Source organism: Alexandromys fortis, unplaced genomic scaffold (assembly GCF_014885135.2).
Source record: "Alexandromys fortis isolate MF-2015 unplaced genomic scaffold, M_Fortis_MF-2015_v1.1 scaffold_27, whole genome shotgun sequence".
Lineage (NCBI taxonomy): Eukaryota > Metazoa > Chordata > Mammalia > Rodentia > Cricetidae > Alexandromys > Alexandromys fortis.
In genome coordinates, this window is record NW_026067952.1 from 14336075 (window position 1) to 14352196 (window position 16122).

The window sequence follows — 16122 nt, forward strand, 5'->3', positions numbered from 1 at the left end:
GGGGGGGGGGGGGGGGGGGGGGGGGGGGGTTCGGAACGCGGAAGGCTCCGTGGTCGTTAAGAAAAACAGGCTTAGCCTTTAAAAAAAAATCCAATAATCATTTATTTGGCACAGACGTATTTGACGCAGAGACGAACCATCTCATCACCGTTCGGAGGGAAAAGGTAGAATCCGCTTGGCAACCAGGAGAGAATAGAATACATTCCACAGGCTTCTTATGTGTGAGAATTATCTTGCATTTGGTCAAGCCATCCTTACTCTTGTCACCATTTTTGAATCCATACGATAGCTAACGCATATTCAGTTTTATTTTTCAAAGCTTAGGTGAAACCATCACCAGGGACAGACATGTTAGGAGCTGTCTGGTACAGCTCCTACTGAGTGCATATATGAGCCAGGCACTGTGCTGAAAGCGTTCTACTTATTGTTTACTTCCTAACGGAAGACGGGGTTAGACAATCATTTTTGTTTTACAGATGGAGGAAACAAACCTCCAGTAAAAACACCCAGTGCCCAGAAATAATGGGTTCACCCAGATTCCCAAGTTTGGGTAGTGGCAAAGCGGGGATATGAACCAGGGCCGTTAAGATTTGAGCTTCTCCTTTTTTATTACTTGTTTCTTGGAGAACCCAGTATTACAGAAACAAAAAAGGGGACAGAGGGAAGTGGGTACCACTGACCTTCCTTGTTTTCCCCAGAGCCCTGTGTGAAGAGCAGCTGGTACTGGCGATTTGGGAAGTTGGCTGGAAAAAACTTATTCATGAAGGGGCTGGAAAGAAAGACAAAGCAGGTCGGCAAACAGAGCCCCCATGGGCAATCACAACTCTTAATAGTCCCTGCTAATATCCATTTATGGCTGTTCTCCCCAGTCACCTTTTATAAGAGCCCTAGCAGGTACAAGTTATTGTTCCCACTCTGTAGATGTGGAGTCTCTTAGAGGATGGCCTGACCAGGGTCACACAGGGAGCCAGAATCTCAGCTGCGATTCAAACTGAGGTTTCTGAACTCTTAGTGATTTGCTTTGCTTATTGACAAAGTGGACATAGGCACACTTGGTATGTAAAATTTGGGTAAGAGTTAGAAATCCCAAGTCTGGCCCATGTGCCTTCTACATCACTTTCTTGTCAAGAATGGACTTCTAGACTTCCGTGTACTGATTGACAAAGAACTGGGCTTTTACAAATGTAAAATCCAGCTGCCAAATGAACCATAGCCCCCAGGGTAGGAACATCCTCATTTTCATGCCTACTATGAGGTCTGTTGCTTAGGACCAGCCTAGCTTTAAAAGCATTGTTACCTAGCATGCTCCACCTCCTGGCCAGGCAGGGAACTTATGTTCTTTTCCAGACCACACTGGCATGAGTTCAGCAAACCAAGGCCTTAGTGCTGTAGAGTGGTTACTAGTTCTCACAGCCCTGTGGGGTTACCTTAGTGATAGCCTCCCTAGGCTTGGGCCACCTTACCTGTGTGTGAGGATGAGCATATGGCCTATCTCAAAGAGGCATGTGAGGATCAGATAAGGCAGGGAAGATGCTGAGCTCAGTGCTGGCCTGAAGCAGGGATGTTTAAGAACTGTGAACAAAGGTCACAAAAGACATCCCAGATGTTTCCCAACTAAGAAGTAAAGCAAGGTAGGCCTGAAAACATATAGGTCACAATGGATGAGTTTTTTTTTTTTTGAAATATACTCTGATGGCTTGGAGAATATGAATTTAAGAACTATCTCTGGTCCTCAGGTCCCCACTTGTCAAACAACTGCTCCCTTGCAGCCTTGGGTTGTGGTATGATTGATGATGAATGGCATCACAGGTAGAGAAGTGGCAGGCACAGGGCTGGAATCTGGAGTAGGCATTCATGGGAGAGCTCTGAAGAGATGCAAGGCAGAAGCAGCCAGGATGCTGGAGGCTGGAAGCTCAGTTTGCAGAATCTCTTTTGGGCAAGGTGAAGCCACAGTGCATGTGCAGACAGAGGCAGAGAGCAGTTTGCGGAGCTGAAGCATCCTAGCCTCTCAGGAGCCTGACACCTGCATCAGCATAACAGACTTGACACATGTGTCCTAAGTTCAAGTTCCACCTCTGCCACTTCTGAGAGGTGTGATCTTGGGGAAGTCACTTAGCTGCTCCTTGCAACCCTTTCTGTATCTGAACATTATAATATATTTCTCAGAGGATTATTTATTCAAAGATAGAATCTCACTCTGTAACTCAAGTTGGCCTTAAATGTGTAATGAACCATCTTCCTGTTTCTGTCTCCCAAGTGCTGGACTTATAGACTAACCAAGTCTGATACTCTCACAGGATTAAGGGGTTAAGCTGATGCTTGATATCCTACGAGTTCAACACAGCTTCCACTTTGAGTGTTAAATGTCTGGACTGATCTCTGCATGTGATCTACACCACTGAGCTACACATCCAGCCATTATTTTGAGATAGAGTCTCTCTATGTTGCCTAGGCTGGCCTCCAATTTTGGATGCTCCTGTTTCACCCCTCCAAATAGTTGGGGTTACTGGCAAGCACTGGGAAAAGGGCTTGCTGTCTAACACAACAAAGGATGACCTATGTCATGCAACTGGTGTGAGTCTGACTTGAGGGTGCGGCCCTGACTCTTCATCGTCATCTCCCACGCCAGACAAAGTGGTATATGTTAGCTAGCCAACTCTGAATGCACTTTTACTGTGGTCAGAGTGTTTTTATGACTTCCATGGCTCAAACAGACATAAAGTTCATTGCTTTGCACTGAGAAATATCCTGGTACCCTTGTCTTCTGGGGTTAGATGGTAAGGGTTAATGAAACTGATGATGTACCCTTGTTATCCTGAGATAGAAGACTGGGACTTTCTGTCTGTGGGCCACTTGAGTAGGGCAGGAGCTTGGTCACAGGTAATAAAAATAGGCCAAGGCTGCCTAGGCAAAATGTGTGGAATCGAGCTGGGTTATAGTCTTGGTGACTATATTAGGAGAAGGCAGGATGTGACCCCTGCCTGCCCCAATACTGGGAGCTGCGTTCTGTGCTGAGCAGTCTGAGGTGGGCAGTGGGATGGCAGCAGGGGTGGAGGGATTCAGAACTGCAGCTGAGGCCAGCATGGCCTGGGATATGGCTACTATTGCCTTTAGCCGTCATTTTAGAGATCTTTGGAGAGGACAGTCTCCAAGTTCTCCCTTCTCTTTAACTTCTGCTGGAGTAATAAAGAATTCTAACATTGGAGTTGAACGGACCTGGGATCAAAATCCTCATCTGTAAATCCTGGTTGCCACAATAACTATTTGAACCTCAACTTCCTTGTCTCATACCTCCAGACCTTATGGTATAAATCAAGAGGCAAGCCTGGCTTGTGGATATAAACAGAATGTGGAAACTCTACACTGCAGCTTTAACTAAAAGACTCAAGAAAACATAACTCCAGTGAGTGAGAGTCAGTTTAATTTTTAGATCAACACTATGATTAAATTATATTCCCCTTTGTAATGAAATTGCCTTTGTTGGGTTTTGTTCTTTCTCACGATACCCCTATGACTTCATTCATTTGGCAGTTTTTATAGCCCAGGCTTGTCATGAGGTCATGATCCTCCTGCCTCAGCCTGCCAAGTTCCTGGAACCTTTACATGAGTGCCAGAGCACATTATTATTGCTCTAAATTTTATTACGAACATGATTCATGGGTGTGGATGTGGCTTAGTGCTAGAACACTTGACTAGTATATGGGAGGCCCTGGGTTCTATTCCTAAAACCAGAAGAGAAAAAAACAAAATTCAGGGGCGGGCTGAAGTCTGGTAGAAGAGACTGCCTAGGGAAGGAAGTACAAGGAACTAAGGCTAACAACAACATGAAAGCAAACAAACAAAAAACCAAAACCAGTCTCTAGCTGACAAATTTTACCATGGACCATTTATTTGTAATTTTGAGACACTATTTCATATAACTCAAACTGGTCTTGAAGTAGCTGTGGATGACTTTGAACTCCTGCTCTTCCTGCCTCTACCTCCCAAGTGCTAGGATTAGAGGCACGAGTCACCAAATAAAACCCTGTCTGCCTTTTCTTTTGAGACAGGGTTTCATAGTTGAGACAGCCCTGGTTGGTGTGGAACTGTGTAGACGAGGCTGAACTTGAACTCAAGAGATTTGCCAGTCTCCTGAGTGCTGGGATTAAAGGTGTGTAGTACCACCTGATTTCCCATGAGGTTAACAGCTGACTTTTTTGCTTATTTGTTAAGTTCAAATGTAGGGCCTTACCCTTATTAGGCAAGTGTTCTCCCCCTAAGCTATATTCCCAGGCTCTGAGGAATATTCCTTTATACTCTGTGAATATATGTCACTGTAACTGGTTTAATAAGCTGAGTGGCCAATAGCTGTACAGGATAAAGTTAGGTGGGAAAGCCAAAGAGAATGATAGAATGAAGGAGGGTGGAGTCAGGAGTCCTAGGCCCGATGCAGAAGGAACAGAAGAACATGCCATGCTAATAAAAGTACCACCACGTGGCAAAACATAAATAAGGAAGATGGGTTAACTTAAAATGTAAGATCCAGTTAGTAATAAGTCTGAGCTACTGGCCAATCATTTACAATTAATATAAGTCTCTGTGTGATAATTTGTAAGTGGATCCCAGGACGAGGAAAACTGCCTTCCCCCAGGCAATTGCTGGTTTTCTTCCCTGCTGATAAGATCTATCACAAAAATTTATGAATTGCTTAGAAGCAGAGACAACTGGTTAATATGAGACATTAGGAACACAAGTTTGTGGGGAGTTGGATGCAAGGCAGCTGAGATACTGTGAATTAATCACTTTCCAAGCATATGGCCCGAAGGTTTCTTTGAAAGTGTATGTTCTGTGTAGTGAAGCTAGGCTATGGATGAACTGGGAGATCTCAAACCTCTTGTAGACACTGTGTGGGACTGGCTAGACTTGAAGAAGTCATTAGCATAGAAAAGGAGACCCAGAATTTCAAAGTGGTGGCTCCTGTCCTTGCCTTAGGTCTGCGGAGTGCTGGGCCTTCTATTATTTTTGCTAGTCATCCAGGTTCTGAGATGGTCAAAGTACTTACAACTCAGCTAGAATAAGATTTTGCAGGTGAAGATGGTGCTGGGTTTAGTACAAAGCCCACTGCCAAAGTCCCAGCTATGTAACACTGAACCAGTCCGGGATGGCTCACAGTGTGCTGGAGACAGCAGCCCATCTGCTGCTTCCTGCCTATCAGAAGGTTCTGTATGTTGCCCATAGGGGGAAAAGCGGACACTTAGGCCGAAGCTACCTTTTGAGACTACACTCTGACTGCCTAGAGGAATAAGCCACACTGTCCTCGGCGTTCATTGCCTTTAGGGCAGATTCTGCTGTCTAGCTCTGAATACTTTGGTGGGGCACCTCTCTCCTTACACCTCTCCTAGGCTTCCTACCTTCTATACCTGAGTGCAGCTGAGTTCCTTCCTTTGGGTAACCTTTCCTGGCCACTCCTCAGTCTTACCTGTGGGCTGCTGCAAAGAGGCAGACAGAAATGTGCCGGGCTACCGCTGTTATCCACACTGGGGATAAGGCTCTCACTTGGCGAATGTGAAAGGATTGCCCTGCAGAGTGAAGGGAGCCAGCAGCCCTTGCTCCAGTGACACTGTCCCAAATCATTTCTGCCTGATGCAAGCGACTGGGTCCAAGCAGAATGACCTGTGCCCACAGACCTGGACTTTGATCCTGATTTTGCTGTTTGCCAACCATGTGATTCTAGCAAATGGTTGATATCAAATCACATATCTTATTCTAACTTCAGCTTCTCTAATTGTAACCCAGGATCAACAGCAAGAGCTAGCTGGCCAAGGTGTCTAGCAAATTGACACAGGCGATCACAGCCATTCTAGCAAGGGTGACAGTTGTACCTATTGACTACAAGACGGGTTCTACATGAAACGTATTACTTTTTTTTTTTTTTTTTTAAAACACACCTTTGAGGAGACTGAAGTCAGAGAGGTTAACTTGGAGTGTAAGGCCAGGTGGTCAAGTTCAGAGGCTGCATTCTCAACCCTCTACTGTTAGGAGTGTGTGCCACGAGGAACTGAGCTGAGTGCTTGGCAAGTGCCATTAGGGTGACACACTTCACCACTGTTAGGACTCTTGTGACACTCCCGACTGGGTCTTATAGTGTAGCCCAGATTAGCCTGGAACTTGCCTCAGCATCTTGAGTGCTGAGAGCCACCATAATTGGCTAGCCTTTCTAAGTCCCTATAAGGAGACTGGCCCAGAAGGTTCTAGTGTCCATCCTAGGTCATGTACAATGTGACACAAAGGGAAGAATCCCTTGGACATGTTCCCATCCAAGACCCTGTACTGGCTCCTGAGAAAGTGGCTTCAAAGGCTGCCGGGAGATGCCTTCTGACCTGATGGTGTGTGACAGGGCCAGGATCCCCAGCACGAAGAAATACATGGACAGCAAGAGGTTGATGTACTCCTGGGAGAAGATCTGAGGAAGAAATACAAAAAGAAACAAGTTAGGGTTGCTAGAAGCCATGAGGAGTCTCCTGGAGCTTGGTCTCATTCTGCCCTTTGGGAGTTAGGTCAGGCAGGAAGAATCTCAGATTCTAGTGCTTCCATTTTCACAGCTAGGGGAAAGGGCAGCACCTCAGGTCCCACCCAGATGGACTCTACCTACAAAGGCGTCTAGATGCTCACATGTGATTTCAACATTTGGAGAAGGGCAATTACTATGTGTGCCTAGGGTCTTACATGAAAGTCATAAAGGTACAGGGGAGGAGTCTGAAATCAAACCCAAGAGCAGTTTCAGAAGCAAGAATTTGCTCTTCAGTGTTTCCTTCTCCCTGCTCAAAAATCCGGGAGCTCTAAAGCGTGCTACTTATAAGATCTCTGGGTACCCTGCACTCCACTTCTCAACTCAGCTCTTGCCTCCCCATGCCTGTGATAGCAGCTGGAGTCGGGACACCAGGTTGCCATTTCATCATTGTCAGTATTGATGCTCCAAAGCTAGCTGTCACATGCTCATTCACTCTGGACCCTGGGAAGGTTGTGCGGAATCTGTGCCCGCTGCAGCCTGTGCTCCATTGGTCACTGTGCTGTCCTCTTAACTGGGAGGCAGGGCTGTGCTTTTCTCGGGGGTACAGGACCCACACTGCTTGAGTAAGACTCTTAACGTTATTGCTTAAATCAGAGTCTGATCATGTCACTCTCCCACGCCAAGCCTCGCCACTGTGTCCCTTTGCTGCATGCTGTTCCTTGAGTGGGAAGGCCTTGCAGTCCCTCCTGATGGAGGCTGTAGAGCCCTCTGCCCTGCTCACACACTGCCCTGTCTGTGTTTCACAGGCTGCAGCCTCAGCCCCATTCCCAGGCAGCCTGGGTGTGTGCTCTTGGGCTGCCGAGATGTCTCTTTCCCCCCTTACCTAGGTCACCCCAACTCTTCCTTCATCAGCTCTCAGCCCTGAGAAGCTTTACTCAGGTACCTGTCTGACCCTTGCCCAGCAATTTGGCTACATTTCCTGAGTGCCTGCTATGTGCAGGGCATTGAGCCAAATACTAGCCATACAATGAGGAGTAAGGCAAGTTCAGAGTTCATATGCTGATGAGAGAGAACCTCAAAGAATGCTGGGAGCCAAGGGAGTGCCAGGCTTTGCAGCACCATGACAGACTTCAGACTCATCAAGCAAGATGATGAATGACGAATGACGGAGGGCTGCAGGCAGGGTTGTGGGCAGGCAGGGCTGCGGCACGCTCTGAGGGCCTGAGAGGGTCCTCCTGCTGTGGGAGCTAGCCGAGGGAACAGAGTCAAGTGTGGTCTGTCTGCCTACGGGGTATTCAAGATTTAAGAATGAAAGAACAATTAACACAGGGGGCTAGAGAGGTGGCTCAGTTTAAGAGCAGTGACTGCTCTTCCAAAGAAAGTTTCTGAGCTCAAATCCCAGCAACCACGTGATGGCTCACAAACCATTTATAATGAAATCTGGTGCCCTCTTCTGGCAGAACACTGTATATAATGAATAAATAAATCTTAAAAAAAAAAAAGAAAAAGAACAATCAACACAGGCTATTGAAATGGCTCAGTGAGTCAAAGTGCTCATTGCCAAGCCTGGAGACAAATCTAGGTCTATCATTAACAGATTCTCAAGAAACTACAGGAGCGGGTCCAACTTGTTTGTACCTTTCCTTAGGTTGAAGTACACATGTACACATATGCACGCATGTATTTTGTTACTGTGTTAATAATGGAATCCAGAGCTTTGTACATGCTAGGGAAGCATTCAATGACTGAGCTACACTCCTGAAAAAAACTAATCATTTAAATGTACTTTGCAATCGCAAATTGAAGCTATTCTTGACTAAGTTTCAACAAACAGGAAATGAATGCCTGTGATAAACTGGTAAAAATACCAGGAGTTTCACACTTTCCTTCTGATGCTGAGGCACACTGACCAAAAGCCTGAAGGGAGCCACACAAATGGTAACACTGATGGCCCATTGTGGCATCTAACGTTACCTGTCTGGTATATATTACTTTCTCACTTAGAAAGCAGTGCACACTGGAGAACATGTGCACGGAGAAGAATGGCTTACGGAGCATTTAGCTACATGAGAAAATGCTCATGACGGTTTCAATGAGAAGTGGAAGCTATGGATAGGCTACAGTGTGGGGCCACAGCTATGGAGAGGACACACACCTCCGAAGGGGAACTGCCAGTGTCTCTCTGGAAGTTGAATTTTGGATGGCAGCTATCTTTTCCTTTTTCCTTTTCTATGTTTTCCAAGTTTTCAACAATGACCACTGTTTAACTTCGACTGGGAAAATAAATCTCAATAAATTAAAAACAAAACAAAACAAACGGTGGCTAGTGTGGCAGAGGTATGTCTGCAACAAAACCACACTCCAGACCAGCACAAACAACATGAGGAAACAGAGCTGGAGCCATGTGGAGAAAAGGGCTGGCTGGTGGGGAAGAGAAAACCCCAACAGGCTCTGGCTGGGACCGATGCTGAAATACTCATTCTCCCTGCTGTTCTCTGTAAATGATCACGCATAGGATAAAGTTACCTGGGCAGCAAAGGACTTACTTTGAAAAAGAGGTAGAGCCCCAAGAGAGTGCAGCTGGCGATGATGGGAAAGCGGGCAGCATCTCGGCTGGTGATGGTTTCTGGCATGTCTGAAGAGCTCTGCAGAAAGAAGAAAGGTACAGCTGAGCCACCACGGCTGCATGCTGTGCTGCTGGAACAAGAGGCTTCAGCGGCCATCTCCTCCCTCCATGCTGGTCCACTGTGGTGTCTCATTGTTTGTCTCAAGGCTTTGGCTAATGTTATGCTCTCTACCACACAGGTTTATAATCACAGATGTTGTAATTAGCAAAAATATGGCACGGCTAAGGAGCTGACAATGGATAAATATTTACACAAAAAGGAACAGAACACTGTAACCCAAAGCATTTCAGCACTGTAACCGAAGATGGAGGGACAGTGGAGCACAAGGATTAAGTTAGTTCTATAGAATTGAGTCCACCTCTTTAACAAAACATCATTAGCATTAGTACAATCCTGATTTAAATTTGTACTAAAAAATTTTAACATGGAGGTGGTGGTGCACCTTTAATCCCAGCACTCAGGAGGCAGAGGTAGGTGATTCTCTGCAAATTTAAGGCCAGCTGGTCTACATAATGAGAACCCTAATCTCAAAAACCACAAAATCCTCATTGTCTTTAGGGACCCAGTTAGCACCCCTGCTGGGAGGTCCTTCCAACCTCTCCTAGAGTTAGGCCCACTCCTCACCCCTTTCTCCTTTAGAGGTGGATGCCCATGGACCCTGCTATTCAGCCTCCTGGGTAGCTGGGATTACAGGTGTGCACCTTAGTGCTTGGCTCCCCTATTTTATATCACAGTCATCCAAAGTCCTAGCAGTGCCATAGTAGGCAAGGTCTCATCACAGCACCTGGAACTTCACTATCACAATATCCACCTTGTGACGAGGCATCATGGGAGAAAGACCCCAAGCAGCTGTGGAGGCTCACCAGTAATCTGACTCACCAAATTTGTTAGGAAAAAGCATGCTAAGAGGGCAGCTATCTGGAGAGGAAGAGTTTGAATCTGAGAAGTTCTTGTGCCCCAGAGTACAAGGATGCAAAGGGCAAAGCGACAGGAGCTAGGCAGCAAGCCTGTTAACTATCACCGGGTAAGGGAGGCCTAAGTGTGCACACCATCACTTACATGTGTACAAGCCTGGGCAGCCTTTGGATGGCAATGTAATGGGATGCGTGCAGTTTAGATATGCCCTGTGACACAAAGAACACACACCTATGGGTGCATGTGTGTACCCCTTTCATATGGAGACGGGCTCTCACTCGAACCCATAGTACTTCAATTTGTCCAGTCTGTCTAGATAGCTTGATCGAAGGGTCCTGTCCCTGTCTCCTAAGTGCTGGGATTACAGGTGGATCGCCACACCCACTCAGCGTTTACCTGTAGTTGGGCCTGAACTCTAGTCCTCACTCTTGTGGGACAAGTGCTTCACCAACTGACTTATTTCCTCAGCTCCAAATCTCATTCTTTTTAAAATTCTTTGTGTGGTACTGGGGATTGGATCCAGGGTCCCACACACAGCCAGGCAATCACTCTATTTCTAAGATTTGTCCGTCATTCTACACATTAAATTAAAGTATATCAGGATTCCACTTCTCATCTACCAGAATGGCAAGAATCCATGCTTGGTAAGACACCAAGCTGACGAGCCATGGGGCAAATGAAGGCCAACAGGTCTTCCCATAGAGTTAATTGTGATATATGTCAAAACCTCTGGCCAAATAATCCAAAATCAGGGCTGGAGAGATGGCTCAGAGGTTAAGAGCATTGACTGCTCTTCCAAAGGTCCTTGAAGAATTGAAGGTGGTTCAATTCCCAGCTCACAACCGTCTGTAATGGGGTCTGGTGCCCTCTTCTGGCCTGTAGGCATACACACAGACAGACTATTGCATACATAATAAATATTTTTTTAAAAAAAGAAAATCTTAAATCTCAAATAATCCCAAATCTGGGGATCGTCCCTACAGATATTCATCGCCAAGTCTCGGGTTACTCCTCTTTCAAACAACCTGTAGCTTGACTTTCCTCAACGCAGGGGAGGGGCGCTAAGAGGTTGAATGGAGACCAGGATAAATATGGGGTATTAAAAAAAAAAAAAAGGAAACCGTGACCCTGTGAGAGGAATGGAAAGGTCTTTTACTCGCCCCCACCCACAGGGCTGAGGGGCTATCTTAAGCTGCAAGGCAGGCCACCCCTGAGAAGCTCTCCAGTTTGCAGGAAGGGGGAGAAGATGGGCAGTTCTGACAGGGAGGCCCGGTTTCCTTCCTTCTCTCCTTTGCCAGCCCCTGGCTTCTGCTTTTGGCAGCAAAGCGGCCACACTTGGACAGCACCTTGCCTCTGTGCACCTCCATATGTTGAATACATTTCCTGTGTAACAGTAGTGCGGTTACAAAATCAACCGGACAGCTCCACCTCAGTGGGGCCGCAGGCAAGTGGGCTGCAATCCCGGCGGCTTAAATAACTGGTACAACAACGAGGCAGTGTGGCATGCACGCTGACACATACTACGAAGGCCCAATGGTGAGAGCTTGTCCAGAGGCCAGGAGGCCCGCGCCTACCAGCTGCATCTGGGAGAGTGATTTTTTCCTCTCAGAGCCCTCACTTCTGTGACTACAAGACCAGGGCTCCAGCTTCTGCAGAGGAAACATTAGCACGGCGCCTTGAGTCATTACTCAAGTCTAAGCGCTATCCCTATCACTATGTGCGGGAACCACGGATAAGCCGACACTATTTCTGAAGGGAAGGAAGTGTCACAGGTGGCTAGAGCAGATGCCATTTAAAGCCTTGACAGCCAGACACAGGGTCTGGAATGCAGCAGAGGCCCAATTAAGGCCAACTGTGTGGAGGCGTCTGCTCTGTGTACACAGCGCAGTTCCCAGGCAGACCGCACAGGGGCTCGGGGCTCGAAAGCACATTCAGGACTTTGTGGCTTCCCTACAAACCAGTGATGTGGCTCATTTCCACAAATTCCTTTCAGTTCAGCCCAATCCCAGGGCAGGAAGAGGCTTCATGTTATTCGATGACAAACCAAGATTGGCCAGATGCTTCAAACAGAGGGATCTGGTCTCCTCTGTGGGTGATGGTTATAAATATCTCACGCTGCAGTGTTGAGTCAGAGTGGGAGCCTTGCAATCTGACTGGTAACGACAGAGGGAGAATATTTACTGAGCCCTTTCTATGTGCCGGGCAGTGTCCCGGAGCTTTGTGCACAGCCCCTGCCAGCAGGTACTTTTAACACACGAGGAAACGAAGTTCAGAGACGTGAAGTATCTTGCTTGGTGTAACCCATATGGTAAGTGGGGTTGAGCCCAGGCAGCCTGGCGGCCTTGCTACTACTTACTAGCTGCCCTCTACCTCCCTCTCTGGAGCTCTGTTGGAACTCATGATGCTGAGGCCCGAGGCCCTGGTCTTCCCAAGACACAAATCCTGAATATGAAAAATAGCCCCCTCCCCCCCCACCATGACAGGGTTTCTCTGTGCAGCTCTGGCTGTCCTGGAACTCACTCTGTAGACCAGGCTGGTCTCAAACTCAAGATCTACCTGCCTCTGCCTCCTGAGGGCTGGGATTAAAGGTGTGCACCACCACCACATGGCTAAACAGTTCATTTTTTGTAGTTACAAAAAAAAAAATACTACAACTTATTAGGATTCACTACCAATCTGATTTGGGTGTTTAAGAGAATTAGAGAATGGGGGAAAGGTTTCACAAGTGGCCGAAATATATTTAGCTTTTAGTATCCTGGGTATTCAGGGTGGAAGCCAAAGCAACAGAGGGAGCCAAATGCCCAGCTTCAAGCCACTGGCACAGCCAGAGTCCTGGAAGGACTGCTTCCTGACTACACCCCAGAGATATCCTGGAATTCCTGGGCCATTTTATTGCTGTCTCCTCAGATTGAGACCCTGGGGTCTCCTGTATTCACCCCACACTCACTCTCTTTGCCACTGTTCTGCCTCCTGGTCATGCCCTGAACTTACCTTTCTCCACCAAGCTCGCTTTGCCCAACTGTACCAGCCCCTTTCTCTCTCCTCCCAACTGACAGACCACTTTCTCTAAAGCTACACCTGCCTGGAGTTGCTTCAAGAGCTCCAGAGCAGACTATGTGGCCCTTCAATAGCAAGGACGCAACCCATGGAAGAGGGAATTGCTACAACCTTTATAGCAGATTATTCTGTAAAACCTAGGATAGGGGTTCAGGTTATTGACTCATAAGTCAATTTCAAGAAAATTGCCCTACCAGTTATGAAATAATAAATGTGTAAGAATATTGACTTCAACATGGTTTGTAGCAGCTAAGGACTAAAATAAATTGTGGAGGCCTCTAAATTAGTGGCTCTCAAATTTTGAGTGTGCACTACAATCACCAGGAGGGCTTGTAAAACACTCTTCCAGGCCCACCTTGAATTCTGATTGTGAATCTGCACTGAGAGTCCGAGTTTTGCCTTTTCTGAACTGGTGCCCTGAACAAACTGTGGGTCCATTAAACCTGGGGCTCACACCTACAGTTCTGGCACCTGGGAAGTCGAGGCAGCAAGAGAGGCCATGCTGAGCTACTCCGTCAGTACCAGGCCAGCCTCATAAAAACAGAAACAAAATGCAACTCCCTTCCCATTTCCCTGAAAAGGACCATTCTAGACGCTCCGACACACTTGGATGTCCAAAGGAACCCAATTTCTATGGATTGGTAAATGAGACCCAGGCGCAGGGGCTGCTGGCAGAGGCAGTTGAGTGGGAGGGAGCCTTCCATTATGTACCTGTGGGCCTTTGCATTGTGGACCCGGGACCTATTTCATTACAGAAAGGCTGAGGCAGCTGTAACACAGAAAATGACTAATTCCCACTGCTAAGTAAAACCAAGCTGCATAACAAGGGCTTTTCTAACAGTCCCACCTGCATGCACACACAAAAGCAAGTGTGTATTTGTATATACACAGAAAAGGCAGGCAGGCTGGGGATATAGCTTGGTGGTAGAATACGTGATGTGCTTACACATGTGAGGCCCTGGGTTAGATTAGGAGTGCCACAAAAATGAAAACGTTCTGGAAGGTTCCACAAGCAGCAGGGCATGTCTGTCACTTCCAAGTGGTTTTGAAATGGCCTTGCTCTACACTCTGAAACGGCTTCAATTTTACACACAAACAGCCTTGCTGTTAAGTGCCCATTTTAAGTGTTACATTACCTTCAGGATTTTCTTCCTCAGAAAAGTTGTGGGTTCCCCACGCATCTTGCCACAGCACTTAAGTCCCTCTCCTGGGCTCCTGTTAGACTTCTCACGGCTCCCTCTCCTCAGCCTGCTGAATTCCCACTCATGTGTGCAAAGACACCTGTTGCCTCTTCCAGGAGACACAGCAGAATTCACTTGTTGGCTGATCATATTCTGTGTCTTAGACCAGCATGCCTGGCACCTAGCCCAGGATCTGACAACAGATGCCCAGTGCTGTTGGCTAAGAGATCCCTCTGTGCTAGGTGAAAGCTCAAAGAACCTATCCAGAGTCAGCTCCTGCTTGGCTGGAATTTACTCCCTCTCGGGGATGCAGGTTTCTGACACCCCCGCACACTTCACCTCCTTTTCCTCAGGATTTTATAATACGCTCTGCCTTTTAGGGACACTGTGACCCCAGGGGAGCTGTCCTCGAATGCCCTCTCTCAGTAGGCCTTGGTGTTGAATATCAGTTGGGAGTGCCAAGCTCCTGGGTCCTCACTCTAATTCTTCTCTACTGTCAAACGAGCACGGTAGACAAAGGAGTCATTTGGCTCATCACATCTCAGGCCGAAAGACTACTTGTGTATTGTCAGAGGCGCCTGTAGGATGGCACCCTGGTCTTCTAGAACTAGGTGCACCTGGCTCACTCTTGAATGGCAGAAAGATCTTCATTATTTGACCCTCAGTTCTTTTTTCAAAAGATGTGATAAACTGGCTTTGCCTGTCGCCTAGCACTGTGAGCTCAAGGTACCCTGGTTCCTGGGGCTGGGAAGCCACTAACGAATGGGCAAGCCTTGCTGTAGTTTTAATCTTCTAAGAAGGCCTCTCTGTGGGTGAGGCTTGGGACAGATTATGGCCCCCTGTCTTCTACCCACACCCTCTGTTCTGCTACACTAAGCCACCTGCTGTTTCCTGAAGTGCCTTCCTCCTTTCTTCCTGCTCTGGTACCTTTCTTGCTTTCTCCAGCTTAGAATGCCCTCTCCTGGCTGGAACTGTATATCTCACCCAGTCAGGATGCCCAGCTGCTCTGCCTTCCTGCATAGTCCAATCACAGACCTAGTTATCCTTGCTGTGCCCATCTTCCTCGACTCCTTGGTAACAGGGCATCCCTCATCCTTGATAACGGCTCACATTCAAGAAACATTGGTGCAGAAGGCGACAAAGAGATGCACTTAGTCTAGCGGCCATCTCTCCTGTCCTGTTCTTCAGAACTTGCCTTGGCACCAAGCATCTGCCTGGCCAGAACCTTAAATTTGCTTAGAAGAGGCAGAAGAGCAAGGAAAATGGGTCAGCCCGGGCGCTCTCTGCATCTGCCCATAGAGAGCCAACAGTGGGTTTCCTGGTCTCGGGAAGTAAGGGTATGCCCTCAGCCACCGCTCACACTGGGCGGTGTTCTGAGAATCTGAACTGAAGCAGTTTCAAAAGCGCCAGCTACCTTGTGGGCCTGCCCTCTCTGGGTAGGGCAGCTTCCTCTCCAGGCCACCTTCAGGTTCGATGGGGGAGGAACAGTGGGGAACTGTGCACTCTGACAATGTTGAAGAGAGGATGCCAGGAAGGGAGAAACTGTTGGTTTCAATGGGCTGCAGGGGCTGAATATAAGGCAGGGGGATTCGGGAGGGAGAAAGGTGGAAGACTCTGGAGTCCCCCTACATATCCATGCAGACAGATGTCATGGAAGACCAAAGACAGGGTCTGCCCCAGTCTCATAAACAGTTCAACAGTGGTTATTAGTCAGAAGGTAGGCTCAACTTGCAAAGGGATCTTGTCTTAATGGGGCCTGGGGAGAAAGGCTACTCTGGAAAAAAAGCGTCTGGGCTTTAGTCTGAATAGATTCAAGGCCGGGTGGTAAGTAGGGAGAGGAAATCAACCAAAG

General features: G+C 47.4%; 1 protein-coding gene across 3 annotated transcripts in view; it reads right to left on the minus strand.

Annotated features, from left to right (window-relative positions):
- Hm13 (histocompatibility minor 13) overlaps positions 1-16122 on the minus strand; it is a 35424-nt gene that overhangs the window by 17813 nt on the left and 1489 nt on the right. For 2 of the 3 annotated variants that reach the window (XM_050150840.1, XM_050150841.1), the window contains exons 2-4: positions 9037-9135; positions 6360-6442; positions 681-769 (exon numbers count right to left, since the gene is read on the minus strand). In XM_050150840.1, the coding sequence (XP_050006797.1) occupies positions 681-769; positions 6360-6442; positions 9037-9135 (271 nt within the window). Of the gene's footprint in view, positions 1-680; positions 770-5458; positions 6338-6359; positions 6443-9036; positions 9136-16122 lie in introns of those variants that run through there. The other variant, XM_050150842.1, reaches the window with a different exon arrangement.